Genomic DNA, 22,797 nt, shown 5'->3' with positions numbered 1-22,797 from the left:
GGAAGTGTAGCTCAGTTTCCTCCTCATTTTGCCTCTGTGGTCAGCAGTCACGCTGGCTACGGACACACAGACCATACAGGCCACAGCCTCCACATGAAAAAACATCAACAGAACCAACCAAAGCTCCTACTTACAATTTCTTTACTTTTGCTTCCACAGTATATTAATTTCACATTCCACATAAAGCCTCGACCAGGCTGAATTTAAACTATGCTAATAGACATAGAATAACATTTAACCAACATCACTCTCACTGAGTACAGAGGGTAAACTATTCAATTCAATAAACTATATTTAATCCCAATAAACAAATGTTGCTCGGCAACATACAACATGAGAGATACTGTACAGCCAACCAACAACATATAGTACAACACAAATATAAACAGCACAGCTCCCCACAGTGACACCGATACTGGTTTCTATAGCTCTGCCGCACATTCTGATAGTTACTCTATGTGCGATGAGAATGCCATTGAGACTATAGATGACATTTGGCCAACATTTGAGTGATGCTAGGGACTTGGCAGAGAACTCTGCTCAAGGACGGGGCTGTTTGAGTGCCTCAAATCTCACACTTATGATCCAGCTATTTCAAATCAAATCAAATTGTATTTGTCACATGCGCCAAATACAAAAGGTTTAGACCTTACTGTGCTATGCTTACTTACAACAATAATTTATATATGTAGGTAGGGGAAAAGTGAGACTTTTTGACCTGTTTAACCTCTTGAAAGTCTAGGGGCGCTATATCATTTTTGGATAAAAAGACGTGCCCGTTTTAAGCGCAATATTTTGTCACAAAAAGATGCTCGACTATGCATATAATTGATAGCTTTGGAAAGAAAACACTCTGACGTTTCCAGAACTGCAAAGATATTTTCTGTGCGTGCCCTAGAACGTGAGCTACAGGCAAAACCAAGATGAAACGGCATCCAGGAAATGAGCAGGATTTTTGAGGCTCCGTTTTCCATTGTCTCCTTATATGGCTGTGAATGCGAGAGGAATGAGTCTGCCCTTTCTGTCGTTTCCCCAAGGTGTCTGCAGCATTGTGACGTATTTGTAGGCATATCATTGGAAGATTGACCATAAGAGACCACATTTACCAGGTGTCCGCCCGGTGTCCTGCGCCGAAATTGGTGTGCAAACCTCAGCTGCAAGTATTTTTCCATGGAATTCAGAGAAGAAAGCAGGCTTCCACGAACGATATATCAATGAAGAGATATGTGAAAAAACACTTTGAGGATTGATTCCAAACAACGTCTGCCATGTTTCGGTCGATATTATGGAGTTAATTCGGAAAAAGTTTGACGTTGTTGGTAACTGAATTTTCGGTTCGTTTCGGTAGCCAAATGTGATGTACAAAACGGAGCGATTTCTCCTACACAAAGATGCTTTCAGGAAAAACTGAACATTTGCTATGTAACTGAGAGTCTCCTCATTGAAAACATCCGAAGCTCTTCAAAGGTAAATGATTTTATTTATTTGGTTATCTGGTTTTTGTGAAAATGTTGCGTGCTAAATGCTACTCAAAATGCTAAGCTAGCTTAGCATACTCTTACACAAATTAGTGAATAGCGATGGTTCAAAAGCATATTTTGAAAATCTGAGATGACAGTGTTGTTAAGAAAAGGCTAAGCTTTAGAGCAGGCACATTATTTTCATTTTATTTGCGATTTTCAGAAATCGTTAACGTTACATTATGCTAATGAGCTTGAGGCTATAACTGTATACAGGTTTTTTTCATAGCCAAACGTGAACAAAACGGAGCGATTTGTCCTACACAAATAATATTTTTTGAAAAACTGAACATTTGCTATCTAACTGAGAGTCTCCTCATTGAAAACATCCGAAGCTCTTCAAAGGTAAATGATTTTATTTATTTGGTTATCTGGTTTTTGTGAAAATGTTGCGTGCTAAATGCTACTCAAAATGCTAAGCTAGCTTAGCATACTCTTACACAAATTAGTGAATAGCGATGGTTGAAAAGCATATTTTGAAAATCTGAGATGACAGTGTTGTTAACAAAAGTCTAAGCTTGAGAGCAAATATATTTATTTCATTTCATTTGCGATTTTCATGAATAGTTAACGTTGCGTTATGCTAATGAGCTTGAGGCTATAAATAGAATCCCGGATCCGGGATTGCGCGACGCAACAGGTTAAAGGTCTTGCTCACATAGGCTACAGCGAGCGTGATCACACAGTTGTCCAGAACAGCTGGTGCTTTCATGCATGCTTCTTGCCTCGAAGTGAGCATAGAAGGTATTTAGCCCATCTGGTAGGCTCACGTCCCTGTGGGACGACGTCATTCATGCACTTATTGATGAAGCAGGTGACTGAGGTGGTATACTCCTCAATGCCTCATTTGATGAATCCCGGATAGCTTTGTATGCGTCTCTGTGTGTGGAATAAAGGTGGTCTAGATTTTTTTTCCCTCTTGTTGTATATGTGATATGCTGGTAGAAATTAGGTAAAACAGATTTAAGTTTGCCTGCATTAAAGTCCCTGGCTACTAGGAACACCGCTTCTGGATGAGAATTTTCTTGTTTGCTTATGGCCTTATACAGCTCACTGAGTGCAGTCTTAGTGCCAGCGTCGGTTTGTGGTGGTAAATTTATGGCCATGAAAAATGTAGATGAAAACTCTCTTGGTAGATAGCGTGGTTTACAGCATATCATGAGGTACCGCTACAGTACCTCAGGTGGGCAATAGCTCGAGACTATCTTAATATTAGACATTGCGCACCAGCTGTTATTGACAAACAGACACACACCCCCACTCCTCGCCTTACCGGATGTAGATGTTCTGTTCTGCCGATGCACGGAAAACCTAGCCAACTGTATATTATCTGTGTCGCCATTCATCCACAACTCGGTGAAGCATAAGATATTACAGTTTTTATTGTCCCGTTGGTAGGATAGTCCTGAACGGAGCTCATCCAGTTTATTCCACAGTGATTGCACGTTGGCTAATAGAATGGATGGTAGAGGCGGGTTACCCACTCGCCAATGAATTCTCACAAGGCACCCTTTTCTTCATGCAAGTGACGGGGCTTTGGACCTTGTGTGTGTGTGTGTTCATTGTAACTGGGTTTAACTTAGGAAGGTTTGGTAAGTGTTAGTGGATAACACAGTGAGATGGTGGAACAAATCTAAAAGAAACCCAGGATGACCTCTAGATTTGAAACACTCACGCAATCTTGGGGTGTATCGCTCCTGTCCTCTCGCAATCATAGATGAGGAAGGTCCCGGAAACCACAGATGTGCCATTCACCTTAATCGCCACAGGAACCATCAGGTGATCTGTCACAACAACATATAACATGGAGACATATTCGGCATATCTCATGATCAGGGGTGATGTCACTGGATGAAATCCAACTAGTGTTCTACCAGTACATGTAACCATTACCTCTGCCAGGGGGGATGTGGGGATACCTCTCCCGGGGCAGGAGGGGGCAGGTCTGAATCTGGGCGGGGCCATAGTCCAGGTGCACAGTGGCAACGGTGGCAACGCCCAATCCGTAGTCACATTCTACCCGGGAACCAACCAGGTCAGGGACACTACCGTTTATCAGAATCCCCACATCCTGTTGGAGAGAAGGAAGGGTGAGGGGGATGAAGGGAAGGAGAGAGGGGACGAGAGAGAGAAAACATTGTCTCCAAATGACAGATGGCACAATAAACATGCATCCAAATATACTGTTACGTGAGAAGAGACATGAGAGACATAACACTGAGGAACAACACAGTGTCATATAGCAGGACTGCATTGCCCATAAATCTCACTGATCTATTTCAATATGTGCGAGAAAAACAGAGGGGGAAGAGGGGGACAAGAGGTAGAATAGGGGGAAGAGGGGGAGAAGGGGGGAAGGGGAAAGAAGGGGATAGAGATGGAGAGGAAGATAACATAGCTATAGATACAGTAGTTGGAGAGGCCACTGACGTTATGGTAACATGCTACACTGAACTGCACTCTATTGTCTTTGGAATTGATCTCTTCCTGGCTGTGGCCCTTACTTCCTCTTTCCTGCCTGCTGTTTCCTGTTTGGGGAGACGGCAGGGGGCCCAGCTCTTGTGGCCCTGAGTGATGATTGTGAATTGGACAGCTGCTGGACCTATCACAGCCTACCTGACTTACATACCCAACACAGTGCTGTGTTTGAGCCTGATAATGTACCTAGTGTACGTACAACAAGGATGATAACTTCACAACTCAATACTATAATAATAATGATTTTACACTACTGCTACTCTCTGTTCATCATATATGCATAGTTACTTTAAAACTTCTAGAGAGATCCGTTAGATCCATCTAACGGGATCGATATGACAACAGCCAGTGAAAGTGCACCATTTTAAAGATAAATGTGTTGTTAATTCTACCACAGTGTCCGATTTCAAAAAAGCTTTACGACGAAAGCACACCAAACGATTATGTTAGGTCAGTATCTAGTCACAGAAAAACACAGCCATTTTTCCAGCCAAAGAGAAGAGTCACAAAAAGCAGAAATAGAGGTCAAATTAATCACTAACCTTTGATGATCTTCATCAGATGACACTCATAGGACTTCAAGTTACACAATACATGTATGTTTTGTTCGATAAAGTTCATATTTATATCAGAAAATCTCAGTTTACATTGGCGCGTTACGTTCAGTAATGTTTTGCTTCCAAAACATCCTGTGATTTTGCAGAGATCCACATCAATTTACAGAAATACTCATAATAAATGTTGATGAAAATACAAGTGTTATGTGGGGAACTTTAGATAAACTTCTCCTTAATGCAACCGCAGTGTCAGATTTCAAAAAAACTTTACCGAAAAAGCACACCATGCAATAATCTGAGTATGGCGCTCAGACACAAAAACAAGCCATACAGATATCCGCCATTTTGTGGAGTTAGTAAAAGTCAGAAATAGCGTTATAAATATTCACTTACCTTTGATCTTCATCAGAATGCACTCCCAGGAATCCATAAAGTCCATAATTTATGTCTAAATACCTCCTTTTTGTTCGCGCCTTAAGTTCACAAATCCAAATTCACAACGCGCAGGTCAGACAAAAAGTTTAAAAAATCCATTACAGTTCGTAGAAACATGTCAAACGATGTATAGAATCAATCTTTAGGATGTTTTTAACATAAATCTTCAATAATGTTTCAACCGGAGAATTCCTTTGTCTTTAGAAATGCAATGGAACGCAGCTACCTCTCACGGGCGCGAGCCTGACTGAACTCATAACATTCTGCCAGACCTCTTACTCAATCAGCTCTCATTCCCCCCTCCATCACAGTAGAAGCATCAAACAATGTTCTAAAGACTGTTGACATCTAGTGGAAGCCTTAGAAAGTGCAATCGGACCAAATTTACACTGTACCTTGGATAGGCAAAGAGTTGAAAAACTACAAACCTTGGATTTCCCACTTCCTGGTTGGATTCTTTCTCGGGTTTTTGCCTGCTATATGAGTTCTGTTATACTCACAGACATCATTCAAACAGTTTTAGAAACTTCAGAGTGTTTTCTATCCAAATCTACTAATAATATGCATATCTTAGCTTCTGGAGTTGTAGGCAGTTTACTCTGGGCACCTTACTCATCCAAGCTACTCAATACTGCCGCACAGCCATAAGAAGTTTTAACCATACCTACATACTACCTCAATAAGCCTGACAAACTGGTGTCTGTATATAGCCTTGCTTCTGTAATTTTCAAAATTCTTTTTACTGTTGTTTTATTTCTTTACTTACCCCCCCACACACACACACACACACACACACACACACACACACACACACACACACACACACACACACACACACACCTTTTTTTGCACTATTGGTTAGAGCCTTTAAGTAAGCATTTCACTGTAAGGTCCTGTTGTATTTGGAGCACGTGACAAATAAACTTTGATTTGACTTGAAACTTCACAATATTTGCTAAAGTTTCTGCTTGAACTGATAAACGTACTGATGTAGGACATAGGAAAACCAGTTATTATGTAATGTCTGGTACCTTGATGTCAGCGGAGAGGCTGATCTCTTGGGGAGTGAGGGTCATGGAGGGGCACTGCTGGGGACCCTCACCCATTCCGATCCAGGAGCGCACCATCAGCCCCCCGGAACACTCCCTCTGGATGGAACACCTACACACAGGGCATATAGTGAGCACATTGGTAAAGAAGTATGAATTGAAGCCAACTTCCCTGATCATTTATGTTTATAATCTCCCTATGGGAAGAAAGACAGTGAGATATCGTATAGTGAAAGCCATTCATAGCCAGACTACAGTCTAGCAGTACTTCTCAAATGAGCTCCTCTGTGGACCTAATAACAATAAAGCTCCACATTGCAAATGTTGTTTACTCAGTTTTCCCACTTCATCTGCTCTCCAGTCAGTGTTCTGGTCTGTTGCACACAGAGTATCAGATTCTCATCATCTCATTGTGTCACATGACAGTTCTGGACTATCAGTCAGTTCAGCACACACAACACACATACTCATGTTCCCATGACAACCTGCACCTCCAGCACCCAGATCAGGGGCCAGTTGATCTAATTAAGAAGCTACCAGGCCAAGTCTTTATTTATTCATATGTGTGTGTGTACTTCTGTGTCTATCTGTGCGTATGAGAGACAGACTGTGAGAAAGTGGGAGCGATCAGGCAAGGTAGGCTCATATTATGACTACTGTTTGACTAATAACAAGCACAGCTAGTACTCCTGCAGTGCAGAATAGAGCAGAGCAAGAACACAACAACCTTAAAGTATAGATAAAATGGACTAGAGCAACCACAGACAATAAAACAGCAGTTTGAAGTGATAATCACCATGTAATGACTTTAGCACCCATACTTTCCTTTGACACTTTAACATGCATGTTCTAAAATAGGTATGCGCAAACGAGTGAGTGTGCAGACGTGTGGATGCATGTAAATGTGCCTGTTTGTGTGTGTGTTTGCGTGTGTGTGTGTTTCGCTGCATGCGTGAGTGAATGTCCAGATTTCAGTCCCCTACTGTCGCTGAGGGACCAGGATGAGCCATGAGGTCAGCAGCTTTTCTAGGAATAGAATAGAATGTATCTGCAATCCCACATAAAACCCTTACATACCCACAAACACAAAGAAGTACATCTAAATGTATACACACATCCGCTGGCTTGCTCACGCACACCTATTTTACACACACATACACACATGTACAGTATGTATACTGACATGCTATGATGCTGACCAGGAATGTCAGACAGTAACTAAGTGACCAGTGAGTTGTTTCTCTCTGTCTAATCCAGTGAGGCATCAGAACGGACTTTTCTTACTTCCCTTCCTTAATTAAGAGGAAACCTTCATGCCCGGGGCTGCTCAGGAAAAGTGTGGTATATATTACTGTTTGAAATTGATTCTAAAATCCATTCACAACTTATCTGTCAACTCTAACACACTCATATACTGATACATAAACAACTCCCTCTCTCCCTCTCTCAAACACACACACACACACACACACACACACACACACACACACACACACACACACACACACACACACACACACACACACACACACACACACACACACTAGCAGCAGTATTACTCATCACCTGTCAAAAGCATGCAGGTTTTCAAAGGTAACACACAGCTCCTGAAGAAAAACAGAGTTAACAAAAGCTGCTAAAATATGAGTTGAGAGGAGAAGCTCATTCCTCACTAGATATGTCTGGGAGGTGATAAGGAAGATGCGTGTTGATGAGAAGAATATTAAACATATTAAAACATAGATCTCTCTCATACCCACACACAGACAGATATACAGAGAAACCCATACAGAGACAGATATACAGAGAGATCCACACACAGACAGATATACAGAGAGACCCACCCACAGACAGATATACAGAGACCCACACACAGACAGATATACAGAGACCCACCCACAGACAGATATACAGAGAGACCCATACACAGACAGATATGCAGAGAGACCCACACAGAGACAGATATACAGAGAGACCCACACACAGACAGATATACAGAGAGACCCACCCACAGACAGATATACAGAGAGACCCATACACAGACAGATATACAGAGAGACCCACACATAGACAGATATACAGAGAGACCCACACACAGACAGATATACAGAGAGACCCACCCACAGACAGATATACAGAGAGACCCATACACAGACAGATATACAGAGAGACCCACACACAGACAGATATACAGAGGGACCCACCCACAGACAGATATACAGAGAGACCCATACACAGACAGATATACAGAAAGACCCACACATAGACAGATATACAGAGAGGCCAACACACAGACAGATATACAGAGGGACCCACCCACAGACAGATATACAGAGAGGCCAACACACAGACAGATATACAGAGAGACCCACACACAGACAGATATACAGAGAGACCCACCCACAGACAGATATACAGAGAGACCCATACACAGACAGATATACAGAGAGACCCACACATAGACAGATATACAGAGAGACCAACACACAGACAGATATACAGAGAGACCCACACACAGACGTATACAGTGGGGCAAAAAAGTATTTAGTCAGCCACCAATTGTGCAAGTTCTCCCACTTAAAATATGAGAGAGGCCTGTAATTTTCATCATAGGTACACTTCAACTATGACAGACAAAATGAGAAAAAAAATCCGGAAAATCACATTGTAGGATTTTTAATGAATTTATTTGCAAATTATGGTGGAAAATAAGTATTTGGTCAATAACAAAGTTTATGTCAATACTTTGTTATATACCCTTTGTTGGCAATGACAGAGGTCAAACGTTTTCTGTAAGTCTTCACAAGGGTTTCACACACTGGTGGCCCGCTGGTATTTTGGCCCATTCCTCCATGCAGATCTCCTCTAGAGCAGTGATGTTTTGGGGCTGTTGCTGGGCAACAAGGACTTTCAACTTTCAACAACGGACTTTCAAGATTTTCTATGGGGTTGAGATCTGGAGACTGGCTAGGCCACTCCATGATCTTGAAATGCTTCTTACGAAGCCACTCCTTCGTTGCCCGGACGGTGTGTTTGGGATCATTGTCATGCTGAAAGACCCAGCCATGTTTCATCTTCAATGCCCTTGCTGATGGAAGGAGGGTTTCACTCAAAATCTCACGATACATGGCCCCATTCATTCTTTCCTTTACACGGATCAGTCATCCTGGTCCCTTTGCAGAGAAACAGCCCTAAAGCATGATGTTTCCACCCCATGCTTCACAGTAGGTATGGTGTTCTTAGGATGCAGCTCAGCATTCTTTGTCCTCCAAACACGACGAGTTGAGTTTTTACCAAAAAGTTCTATTTTGGTTTCATCTGACCATATAACATTCTCCCAGTCTTCTTCTGGATCATCCAAATGCTCTCTAGCAAACTTCAGACGGGCCTGGACTTAAGCAGGGGAACACGTCTGGCACTGCAGGATTTGAGTCCCTGGCGGCGTAGTGTGTAGGCTTTGTTACTTTGGTCCCAGCTCTCTGCAGGTCATTCACTAGGTCCCCCCGTGTGGTTCCTAATAATTGCTCCCACAGTTGATTTCTTCAAAACAAGCTGCTTACCTATTGCAGATTCATTCTTCCCAGCCTGGTGCAGGTCTACAATTTTGTTTCTGGTGTCCTTTGACAGCTCTTTGGTCTTGGCCATAGTGGAGTTTGGAGTGTGACTGTTTGAGGTTGTGGACAGGTGTCTTTTATACTGATTACAAGTTCAAACAGGTGCCATTAATACAGGTAACGAGTGGAGGACAGAGGAGCCTCTTAAAGAAGAAGTTACAGGTCTGTGAGAGCCAGAAATCTTGCTTGTTTGTAGGTGACCAAATACTTATTTTCCACCATAATTTGCAAATAAATTTATTAAAAGTCCTACAATGTGATTTTCTGGATTTTATTTCTCTCATTTTGTCTGTCATAGTTGAAGTGTACCTATGATGAAAATTACAGGCCTCTCTCATCTTTTTAAGTGGGAGAACTTGCACAATTGGCGGCTGACTAAATACTTTTTTTGCCCCACTGTATACAGAGACCCACAGACAGACAGATACTATAAACAAAGAGACCCACACACAGACAGATATACAGAGAGCCCCACACACAGACAGATATACAGAGAGACCCACACACAGACAGATATACAGAGAGACCCACACACAGACAGACAGATAAAGACATACACAGAGACAGAGAGATACAGACACGATCACAGACAGACAGCTTTGAACACACTCACAGACAACACACCCTAAAAATACAAGAAATATACTGTCAAATACACAGATACAGACACTAAGACACACATGCACACATACAGTACCAGTCAAAGGTTTGGACACACCTACTCATTCAAGCTTTTTTCTTTATTTTTTTTTACTATTTTCTACATTGTAGAATAATAGTGAAGACATCAAAACTATGAAATAACACAAATGGAATCATGTAGTAAGCAAAAAAGTGTTAAAAAAATCAAAATATATTTTATATTTGAGATTCTTCAAAGTAGCCACCCCTTACACACTCTTGGCATTCTCTCAACCAGCTTCATGAGGTAGTCACCTGAAATGCATTTCAATTAACGGGAGTGCCTTGTTAAAAGTTAATTTGTTGAATTTCTTTCCTTCTTAATACATTTGAGCCAATCAGTAGGGTAGGGGTGGTATACAGAAGGTGGCCCTATTTGGTAAAAGACCAAGTTCATATTATGGCAAGAACAGCTCAAAAAAGCAAAGAGAAACAACAGTTAATCGTTACTTTAAGACATGAAGTTCATTCAAACTGGAAAATTTCAAGAACTTTGAACGTTTCTTCAAGTGGGACCACAGAGTAAAGGAAAAGCAGCCGACAAGTGCTCAGAATGTGTGGAATCTCCTTCAAGACGGTTGGAAAATCATTCCAGGTGACTACCTCATGAAGTGTGCAAATCTGTCTGCAATGCAAATGGTGGCTACTTTGAAGAATGTCAAAAATAAAATATATTTTGATTTGTTTAACAGTTTTTTGGTTACTACATGATTCCACATGTGTTATTTCATGGTTTGGATGTCTTCACTATTATTCTACAATGTAGAAAATAGTAAAAATAAAGAAAAACCCTTGAATGAGTAGGTGTGTCAAAACTTTTGACTGGTACTGTACATTTAAACACACTCACAGAGACACAGAGGAGACAAAACAACACTCACAGAGACACACAGGAGACAAAACACAACACTCACAGAGACACACAGGAGACAAAACACACACTCACAGAGACACAGAGGAGACAAAACAACACTCACAGAGACACACAGGAAACAAAACACAACACTCACAGAGACACACAGGAGACAAAACACACACTCACAGAGACACAGAGGAGACAAAACAACACTCACAGAGACACACAGGAGACAAAACACAACACTCACAGAGACACACAGGAGACAAAACAACACTCACAGAGACACAGAGGAGACAAAACAACACTCACAGAGACACACAGGGGATAAAAAAACAACACTCACAGAGACACACAGGAAACAAAATACAACACTCACAGAGACATAGAGGAGACAAAACAACACTCACAGAGACACAGAGGAGACAAAACAACACTCACAGAGACACACAGGAGACAAAACACAACACTCACAGAGACACAGAGGAGACAAAACAACACTCACAGAGACACACAGGAGACAAAACACACACTCACAGAGACACACAGGGGATAAAAAAACAACACTCACAGTGACACACAGGAAACAAAACACAACACTCACAGAGACACACAGGAGACACAACACACACACACACTGACAGGCAGAATAACACATATGCCTTCTATAACACACACACATACAGAGAGATACAAAGGCATAGAGACAGTCCTGACACGCACGCACGCACGCACGCACGCACGCACACACACACACACACACACACACACACACACACACACACACACACACACACACACACACACACACACACACACACACACACAGAGAGAGACGGGCAGATTCTCCAATGATGAGATAATCCTTCAGCACCCATTATGTTTGAGTGTGAGTGTCAGAGAGGTGACAGAGAGGACCCATCCTCCCACAGACACCAACCCCTGATGCCCTGATAACAGCCCCCTTTGCTCGAGCCCTACCACCAGTAGCAGCCCAGGGTGACCTCCCAAACACACCACCATACACACGCTGATGACATCAGTGCCCCGGACTCACACACACACGTCACACTGATATGCGCATAAATACACACTTGACATTTTCTTCTCAAAGGAGCCAGTGTGCACTCTCCCTCCCACCACCATCATCACAATCAACACGCCTTTGTAGAGGTAGAGTGAGAGAGGCAGAGAGAGAGAGAGAGAGAGAGGGAGAGGGGAGAGAGAGAGAGAGATAGAGAGAGCGAGAGAGGGAGGGAGAGATAGAGATAGATAGAGAGAGCAAAGAGAGGAGAAGAGAACACAAAGAGAGAAGGATGACCAGATTAAAGAGAGACATGAGAATAAGAGTGTAGAAGAAAACATTAACTAACTGTTACCAAATAAAAAAGTAATAACAGACAGGGAGAAAGGGAGAAATATAAAATAAATAAAGAGAGGCGAGAGGGAGATGAGAGATGGACAGATGGTGTTAGTCTGTCTCTGTGTTGCTGTCTCTCTGCTCAGTCCTCAAGTCTCTCCTCAGTCCTCAAACAGTCCTCTCTTTCTCTCTCTCTCATCCCCAGTCTCTCTCACTCATCCCCAGTCTTTCTCACTCTTTGTCTCATCCCGTCTTTCTCTATCTCTCTCTCTTTCGCTCTCTCGTCCCCAGTTTCTCTCTCTCCCTCATCCCAATTCTCTCGCTCTCTCCCTCATCCCAATTCTCTCGCTCTCTCCCTCATCCCCATTCTCTCCCTCTCTCTCTCTCCCTCCCTCGGTGCTCCCTGGCCATGTCAGCCCAGCACATAACTAACCCCCTTTCTCATCTGTTGATCTGCTTTTATCACCCAGCCATAACCAACATAGCCCTCAGGCAGAGAGAGAGAGAGACCCACATCACTGACAGAGGCATATTTATCATAGTATACTCTCACTCCTTTCACAGCAATTACCTTAAAACTTTACACGGGTGGCCGTGGCCCTAACAAAGGTTAGCGTTTTTCACTACAGAGTGGTCACTAGCTAGCACAACCACAAAGTCATCATATCCTAATTTTAAACCTAACCCTAACCTTAAAACTAATCTTAACCACACTGCTAACCCTAATGCCTAACCCTAACCTTAAAGTAAGACAAAAAAGTTTTCATGAATTTTGACTTTGCAGCTGGGCCATCTAGCGGAAATCCCTCAGAAATCCCTTAGTTCTGCCTCCAGGGCAAGATTCAGATTCACAATAAATGTAAATACCTGCTCTCGAGCGTGCACCAGCCACAGTGGGCGTCGCCGGCACCCAAACAGTCACTGCAGGATCTGTACTGGCCACATGCTGCTACCTTCACCCTCAGGAGCTGTGGACAGAACCATACATACATACACTCAACAAACCATACATAAAGCACTGAGCATAACAAACATTAAGAACGCCTTCCTAATATTGAGTTGTAAGGGGCATGGACTCTACAAGTTGTTGGACCATGTGCACTCCAATGCTTCCCACAGTTGTGTCAGTGTTGGCTACATGTCCTTTGGGTGGTGGACCATTCTTGATACGCTCGGGAAACTGCTGAGTGTGAAAAACCGAGCAGCGTTGCAGTTCCTGCTGCAGCAACACTCCTCTGCTGCAGCCACTCCTCTGCTGCAGCCAGTCCTCTGCTGCAGCCAGTCCTCTGCTGCAGCCAGTCCTCTGCTGCAGCCAGTCCTCTGCTGCAGCCACTCCTCTGCTGCAGCCACTCCTCTGCTGCAGCCACTCCTCTGCTGCAGCCAGTCCTCTGCTGCAACCAGTCCTCTGCTGCAGCCACTCCTCTGCTGCAGCCAGTCCTCTGCTGCAGCCACTCCTCTGCTGCAGCCACTCCTCTGCTGCAGCCAGTCCTCTGCTGCAGCCACTCCTCTGCTGCAGCCACTCTCCCACATGCAGTGTGCACGGTTGACTCATAACCTATATCCGTTATTTCACATACTACACCATTTGCCAAGGTGGCAACACATCCTTACAAAACGCCAGACAAAGCTATGCATAGTTGCTAATCTATAATTTTTTGGTTTGTCAAACCTCCTGCTATCTCCTCTCTAAAGTGTTGTCTCACTAAAAAGATGGGAACTGATTTATCTGAGGATCTGATATAACAGAATTGTATTAACTGTTAAATAATATATTTTATTTAAAAAATATCACCACACACTACGCACAACCAGGAAAATGCAAAAAGAAACAAATGTCATACGTCCAGTGGCGATCCGTCATTCAGGGCAGGTAAGGCAGAGCTCATTTTGCATGTTATTTTGGCATTAGTATGAGTCACATCTCAGTTTGCAAACAATGGTCTCTTTTTTGCTTTCTTGAGTAAGGCAGCTCCAAAATGCAGGTGTTTCAGCCTAGCTCAGTGTTTTCTGTGGTGGTGGGGCAGCCATACAGAGCGTAGGAGTTGGTAATGTTGTTTAGTTGCGCCGTGATTGGCTCAGTGTTCCGTCACTCATGGGGACACTACGTCACCGCAAAATCTACAGGGAGAGCTCGTAGATTTAAGCCCCTTGGGTGCTGCCAGAGTTACATTAGAAGTGCCCATCCAAGAAGGCTCAAGGTCATTGGCCACAGATAAAATTACGTCAAATCACGTTATATCTATTGAGATTTGATTGGACTGATCGTATCAACATCATACTTTCTAAATCATAGCTCGCAAGCTAGACAAGCTGTCATCATCATGAATCAAGTTGACAATCTACTGGCAAATCCTTTTTAAACCTTGTCATATGAATATAAATAATGAAGAGAAATTATAGATAAAAAATATCGGTGCTCATCAGCCATTGGACATAAACATTACACAACAAGTTGGAAATCGCAAATTCAACAATGAGTAGTTTGGAAGGATTCAGTGGCTAACTGCAAGCATTGCAAAGCAATCACTAGCCTGCTATTCCGTGGAGTGGGTGTGTGGTCCAAGTCTGGGTTTAAGGGTCTCTTTTCCAAACTTAAAAGCATAAACATCCAACATTGGCACTGCTGTCAATCCATCATGACTTCTGCCGCGTTAAAAACAACTGGAAACTCTGAACTGGGAAATCTCAGAAATCTCAAGACAACTGGGATCTCAGAAAAAAACTAGCTTGTTTTGAACAATCATCCAAGTTGGGAACTTGGGCCTCTTTCTAGAGCTCCGACCTGAAGATCATGATTCGACCTTGTTTTTTTCCGAGTTCCCAGTTGTTTTGAAAACACCATAAATCCAAATAGTTCTATTGACTATATCCGTCCTAGCTCGCTCATTAATGTCTTAATCGAAATTACCGATTGCCTCTTCGCCGCTCGTCGTCCCCTTATGCCATAGTTTGTACATCTCAATTGTTGGTAGAAACCACGTTTGTTTAAGCAAGTCAGCTACATTTTGTTAAGGCAGGAAATGAGGCTGAAAAATCTGTTTCACTGTCAGACAAGACTCTGCTGATAGTCAGGTGTAACAGTGGTAAGGTGATGGGACTGCTGTTGGGACTCTGCTGATAGTCAGGTGTAGCAGTGGTAAGGTGATGGGACTGCTGTTGGGGCTCTGATGATAGTCAGGTGTAACAGTGGTAAGGTGATGGGACTGCTGTTGGGACTCTGCTGATAGTCAGGTGTAGCAGTGGTGAGGTGATGGGACTGCTGTTGGGACTCTGCTGATAGTCAGGTGTAGCAGTGGTAAGGTGATGGGACTGCTGTTGGGGCTCTGCTGATAGTCAGGTGTAGCAGTGGTAAGGTGATGGGACTGCTGTTGGGGCTCTGCTGATAGTCAGGTGTAACAGTGGTAAGGTGATGGGACTGCTGTTGGGGCTCTGCTGATAGTCAGGTGTAACAGTGGTAAGGTGATGGGACTGCTGTTGGGACTCTGCTGATAGTCAGGTGTAACAGTGGTAAGGTAAGTGATGGGACTGCTGTTGGGGCTCTGCTGATAGTCAGGTGTAGCAGTGGTAAGGTGATGGGACTGCTGTTGGGGCTCTGCTGATAGTCAGGTGTAACAGTGGTAAGGTGATGGGACTGCTGTTGGGGCTCTGCTGATAGTCAGGTGTAACAGTGGTAAGGTGATGGGACTGCTGTCGGGGCTCTGCTGATAGTCAGGTGTAACAGTGGTAAGGTGATGGGACTGCTGTTGGGACTCTGCTGATAGTCAGGTGTAACAGTGGTAAGGTGATGGGACTGCTGTTGGGGCTCTGCTGATAGTCAGGTGTAACAGTGGTAAGGTGATGGGACTGCTGTTGGGACTCTGCTGATAGTCAGGTGTAACAGTGGTAAGGTGATGGGACTGCTGTTGGGACTCTGCTGATAGTCAGGTGTAGCAGTGGTAAGGTGATGGGACTGCTGTTGGGGCTCTGCTGATAGTCAGGTGTAACAGTGGTAAGGTGATGGGACTGCTGTTGGGGCTCTGCTGATAGTCAGGTGTAACAGTGGTAAGGTGATGGGACTGCTGTTGGGGCTCTGCTGATAGTCAGGTGTAACAGTGGTAAGGTGATGGGACTGCTGTCGGGGCTCTGCTGATAGTCAGGTGTAACAGTGGTAAGGTGATGGGACTGCTGTCGGGGCTCTGCTGATAGTCAGGTGTAACAGTGGTAAGGTGATGGGACTGCTGTTGGGACTCTGCTGATAGTCAGGTGTAACAGTGGTAAGGTGATGGGACTGCTGTTGGGGCTCTGCTGATAGTCAGGTGTAACAGTGGTAAGGTGATGGGACTGCTGTTGGGACTCTGCTGATAGTCAGGTGTAGCAGTGGTAAGGTGATGGGACTGCTGTTGGGGCTCTGCTGATAGTCAGGTGTAGCAGTGGTAAGGTGATGGGACTGCTGTTGGGACTCTGCTGATAGTCAGGTGTAACAGTGGTAAGGTGATGGGACTGCTGTTGGGGCTCTGCTGATAGTCAGGTGTAGCAGTGGTAAGGTGATGGGACTGCTGTTGGGACTCTGCTGATAGTCAGGTGTAACAGTGGTAAGGTGATGGGACTGCTGTTGGGGCTCTGCTGATAGTCAGGTGTAGCAGTGGTAAGGTGATGGGACTGCTGTTGGGGCTCTGCTGATAGTCAGGTGTAACAGTGGTAAGGTGATGGGACTGCTGTTGGGACTCTGCTGATAGTCAGGTGTAACAGTGGTAAGGTGATGGGACTGCTGTTGGGACTCTGCTGATAGTCAGGTGTAACAGTGGTAAGGTGATGGGACTGCTGTTGGGACTCTGCTGTTGGAACAGCTTTATGTAGGCCCTAACAGTTGTTGTCACCGTTTGTCACCGTTATAGTGCAATTAATGTATTGTTTAGTATTGTGTTGTGTAGTGGCTTTTCTAGCATGCATCTAAACATTTTTGGTGGAGTGAGTCCCACCAAGATGTACATTCTAAAATGGCCACTGCATATTATGTCAAACAAACAAACTAAACCAATGCCAGTGTCAGTGAGAACATGAACCAGTCTAACTGAGTCTAGTTGATGGATAAAAGTATGGATCCCACAGCCTTACATGGTGAGAGGTCATGAGGTACAGGTAGTTCCTGTCCATGGGGTCAAAGGTCATGATGTGGTGCACTGATTCGCCAGCTGGAAGCTTCAGAGCCCACTGATTGGCCACAGTCAGGTTCTTCAGGAGGGTCAGCTGTGGGACACAAGGCAAAGTGCTTAGAAACATACAAACACCATATAATCCTACAACAATAGTCAAAGTAATCAACAATAATTTCCATTTTGGTTTTCTATTTGAGAGAATTCATGCATTAAGCCCTTTTTGTATATTTTCAACCTAAAAGGTAAGTTATGTGTGTTTGTAGTATTAATACAAAGGCACACTACATGGCTGTGCTGATGTGCAGTAAGCTACTTCTCCAAGGTAAGCAGATTAATTAACATGGCCATCTGTGCTCCTCTCTCCCTCCTGTGAGACGCATAATTCTAAGTCATACATTAAATGGAAGAACATGCAAGCTCTGCTCTGGTTTCCTGTCTCACACCTACATAGTTTCACTGGGCTGTGATTTGGGGGTTAAGCAAACATAACTTTAGTCAACTCCAGCACATTCTCCCTTGAAAGTACTACGTGGTGATACTGGAATTGTCACCTAACTAAAAGCTTTTTTAAGAAAAGACAGATTAACATTAAGTCACACAAACATAAACATGCCACTGTAAGTCACACAAACAAAGTAAAACACATAACACTTTATAGAAAATGATAAAATCTTTGCAATTCCTGCACATACACACTCACACATACACATACAGTGATACATAATACTAAGGCTGTGACTTCCTGTCACATAGACAGTGAGAGAGTTTGTTGTTCTGAATGGTTGTGGTTTCTGCCTCAGCTCAATGGACATCCTGCCATTCTGAGGGAACCAGCTACAGACTGCCCTGGTTTCAAACAGACTGGGCTACTTCTCTAGTGACCAACCACAACACATCACAACACAACACACACAGATGCAGGCACGCGCAGAGCGAGTGACGTCACCGATTGAAACGTTATTAGCGAGCACACCGCTAACTAGCTAGCCATTTCACACTGGTTACACACACACACAAACAACAATAAAGATCAACCATACAGGGTCACAATAGAGAGCCACCTGGGCAGACTGAAGGAAGTGGTGGAGGGGTGAGAAGGCACAGGGCTCAGCCAGGTCAAACAACAAAACACATGCATACTGGGAGGTCACTCACTGCCGCTCTCTCTCTCTGTTTGTCTGTCTGTCCCAACATGAAAGACTCTGTTCAACTCAGGAGTACTCAGCTGCTCCAAGCTGTGTGTGTGTGTGTGGGTGGGTGAGGGGGCAAAGAAAGAAAAATTGATATGGGAGGGAGTTGAGAAAGAGGGAAATAAACGAGAGAAAGAGAGAGGGAGCGAAAGTGAGACAGAGAGCGAGACAAAGAGTGAAATAGAGAGACAGTGTTGCTGTAGTGAGGGGCAAAATTAGTTAAACATGGCTGGAATTACTTCATTGAGGGTCTCCTAACCCCAGTAGCAGAGGCCTAACTCAATCTCTACTGTTTTTCTGTACTCTGTACTACTCAGACCGAGCCAAGCTCACAGCCAGAATCACATTACAAACACTAACAGCACCATTATACTCTGTTGCAGAGCTTCCCCCAGGGCGCGCACACACACACACACACACACACACACACCATAAAACACACAGTAGGTCTAGATCTACTGTGTGTCGAACATGAACACACGCAAGATACATACTGTATGTCCCCCAGGCAACACATAATACATGCTCCATTTTACCCCCCCCCCCCACACACACACACACACATAAACACTAATTCTGTGAGAACACACGCAGCACATAATCATGGGGTATGGGGTATGCACACTGGGTAAACACCAAACCCCTTTCACTCAGTAGCATAAGGACACAGGCAGACCCCCCCTTCTCAAACCTAAATATGCAATCAGGTAGACACATGTGGACACACACACACACACACACACAAACCACCTTAACCATCACCACACATCCGGCATAAACACAAACCATCCCAATGACCAATTATCTTCGGAACAGGCTAAACAAATCAGAAAGCTTTTTTAGGAGGCCTAAAACAAGACACCCTCCAGCAACATTGTTCTAATGTTGTAGAAGGTAACAGTCTAATTCAAACCAATATGGTCAGAAAGCTTTCAGACTGGGTTGTATTGTTTTTACCAGACACTGCTGAGAGGTAGAGGTATAGCTCATGGTGCTCTCAGTGCTGTAGTCTAGTCTGTTGGCTCAGTCAGGGGTGACTTGGTGTGCTGCTGACACAGAATGAAGGAATTCTGTTAATTGCAGGAGGGAGGTTTTCATAGGATGCAGCAGCAACAGATGTTCTACAGCTGAGCTCCCAGACTGTAGGCCAAACAATTAGAGAGACGGACCCTTAAACACACACTGTGTGACAGTGAGTCACATCATGATGGATCCCCGGAAAAGTGTGATGTGCCGCACTCAAAAAGATGTCACATAAAGCTTACTTCATCTTTTACAATACTTGTTTCTGCATCAAGGATAGTGTACCACATCTGGACACACCAAAGAATGACCTAAAATAAAAGCAGACGTTTTCATTCACAATAGCTGAGATGAATTCATAGTGCATCACTTTATCTTCAACCTGATCCTTCAACCAGGACCCACAGTAAAGCAAATGTCCTCTCATTGCAGATGCTCTGGCCTTGTACTTGGGTCGTTCCACCTCAAAAAGCACCAGAAAGAGGATTTCAACAACCACTATCTCAGATTGTTCTTAAATAGTTTATGTTGTTAGAAACAGATAAGATTAGCATTCCTGCAACATTACTTTGTTGCAATATAATAATTTGATCTCTGAGAAATTAAGCTAATTGATTGCACACAAAATGTGCCATTTTAATTTATAGGATTCATATAATATTCAATAAATATAGTACCTAACAACTGACTTGGACCAAACTTTTTTTAAACATTGAGTTAAACATGAGGAATTCAAATAAATGGTCAAAAGCCACCCACGGGCCCACCCATGCCCCACGCCAATCCCACCCCAACATGTCTTTCTCATTATTCCTCATGTCTTTCTCATTATTAGCAAAACGTGGCCAATTTGGGTGCAATGAATTAGCTTAAATTATCAGAAATTAAATTATATTTCAACAAAATAATGTTGCAGGAATGCTTATCTGGTATTTTTCTAACTACGGAAATGATTTCAGAACAATCTGGGGTGATGGGTGTCATGGCTTGCTGAAATGACATGGAACGACCCGCTATATTGTCAGCAGTGTTAGGGAAGCTAATCTAAAAATATAGTTTACTAAGCTACCAATTACATCACAATGGAAGAAATTAAAGCTATACTAAAGCTACCCTTAAAAATATATTTTACTGAACTAAAGTTACTGGGGAAAAGTATGTCACTACATCCAAACTACTTTGTGAAAAACTATCATAATATGCAAATCTGAAATATCATAGCTACAAATTGCAAGAACAGGTCATTTTGGGGTCAAATGCTAACAGAATGTTTAGTTGAACCAATTAAACACAAAAACGATGTTTCTGGTGCTGAAAAAGAAAGGAAATTACTGCCTACTACAACCATATTTTCTTTTTAGTAGTTAGTTACACTGCTACATGGCAACTTTTTTTTTATTAACAACAAAATGTAGTTAATTACTAGTTTAACTCCATGTAGTTCACTAATCCCCAACACTGATAGTCAAATCAAATCAGACTTTATTTGTCACATGCGCCGAATACAATAGGTGTAGACTTTACCGTGAAATGCTTACTTACAAGCCCTTAACCCCTAACCAACAATGCAGTTCAAGAAATAGAGTTTTGAAAATATTTACCAAATAAACTAAAGTCAAAAAGAATAAAAAGTAACGTAATAAAATAAACAATAACGCGGCTATATACAGTCAGTCATGTCATATGGGAACTTTCGTTATTACCGCACCTTTCAGCAGTCATTCTTTACAGGTCAGCACCCTTAGACATACTTCTCAGTTATTTTCAGATTTCTCATCTTTTTCTTTGGGTCATTCCACGAAATGAGTGCCTTTGCCATATCTACTTTCATATTTTAAGTATAAATTGTGTACAGATATAGAATTGTAAAAGCCAGTTATATTAAATGAAGTGCCCTTTATAGACCACATGGAAAATCCAATAAATCATATTTTAATATGAATAAAGACTTGCTAAAGTGACTAAATTCAGCATTTTGACATGTCCCTCAGTATCGTGTCCCTTTGTGCATTCACCATCATTGTAAAGCCCTAGTTATTTTGTTGCTTTTACAAAGTCATTTCTGAAGATTATTATTTATTTCATGTGATTAGTGATTCATTTTAAGGTATCAAAAAGAAAATCCCTCATTCTAAGGTCAACCCTGTGACGTGAACTGAACTCTCATTTTAAATGGTGAAACTATTCCTTTTTACATTTTTTTTTCAAAAGAAACATTGAATATCTAATAGTCAAATCATAGCATAAAAGCAGGTGAGCTGGTTCTACTCTTTTTGGCCATTTTCAGGTGTTTTGTGGTGGAAGACTGAGCGGATTGAGCATAACACTTCAACCCTGTTACCCATGTATAGACAGGCTAGAAATGTTTTAACAATTTAACAATTGTTGTGAAGCTTGAATTCAATTGCCTCTCCCTGTTGCACACAACAAGCTTCCATTCCCCCTGTCACAAGGATGATTAAGGAGGATTTAAGATGAAGTCGTCAATCCTGTTATGGTCAACCATATTACTTTATTTGGCACTAACTAGGCACTTACTATAGTCCTTTTTTTATTTAACCTCTTGAGATGGGAAAACACATGATTTATTAAGTTGAATGTGCTCTTTATGACAGAACGTTAAAATTAGGTGAAATCAAAATGTTTAGTTGCATTACTCAAAAGACACCTAATAAGTGGAATGATCCCTTTACTTTAAAAAAACGAAAGCTTTCCCTGATGTTCCACCTCTATAGTAATTTACACCTGACACTTATAATGTCATTACATCCCTGAATAAAAGAATGGCTGAATATCTCTGGCACGTTCAGTTTGTTCTTAACTTCCGGCAGCAACGTTAGACTGTGAGGTAGTAGGCCTAGCAACTGTACATTTTTTCCTTTACAAGACAAAAAGGATA

At 42.7% G+C, this 22,797-nt stretch overlaps 1 protein-coding gene across 1 annotated transcript in view; it reads right to left on the bottom strand.

The window, feature by feature from the left end:
• LOC135527960 (plexin-D1-like) overlaps positions 1–22,797 on the bottom strand; it is a 120,279-nt gene that overhangs the window by 94,025 nt on the left and 3,457 nt on the right. The window contains exons 3-7 of the mRNA XM_064956658.1: positions 17,645–17,776; positions 13,418–13,518; positions 6,022–6,151; positions 3,414–3,591; positions 3,196–3,304 (exon numbers count right to left, since the gene is read on the bottom strand). Of these exons, the coding sequence (XP_064812730.1) occupies positions 3,196–3,304; positions 3,414–3,591; positions 6,022–6,151; positions 13,418–13,518; positions 17,645–17,776 (650 nt within the window). The remainder of the gene's footprint in view (positions 1–3,195; positions 3,305–3,413; positions 3,592–6,021; positions 6,152–13,417; positions 13,519–17,644; positions 17,777–22,797) is intronic.

Source organism: Oncorhynchus masou, chromosome 33, assembly GCF_036934945.1.
Source record: "Oncorhynchus masou masou isolate Uvic2021 chromosome 33, UVic_Omas_1.1, whole genome shotgun sequence".
Lineage (NCBI taxonomy): Eukaryota > Metazoa > Chordata > Actinopteri > Salmoniformes > Salmonidae > Oncorhynchus > Oncorhynchus masou.
The sequence above is the reverse complement of the archived record's forward strand: the minus strand, read 5'-3'. Positions and strand labels throughout refer to the sequence as shown.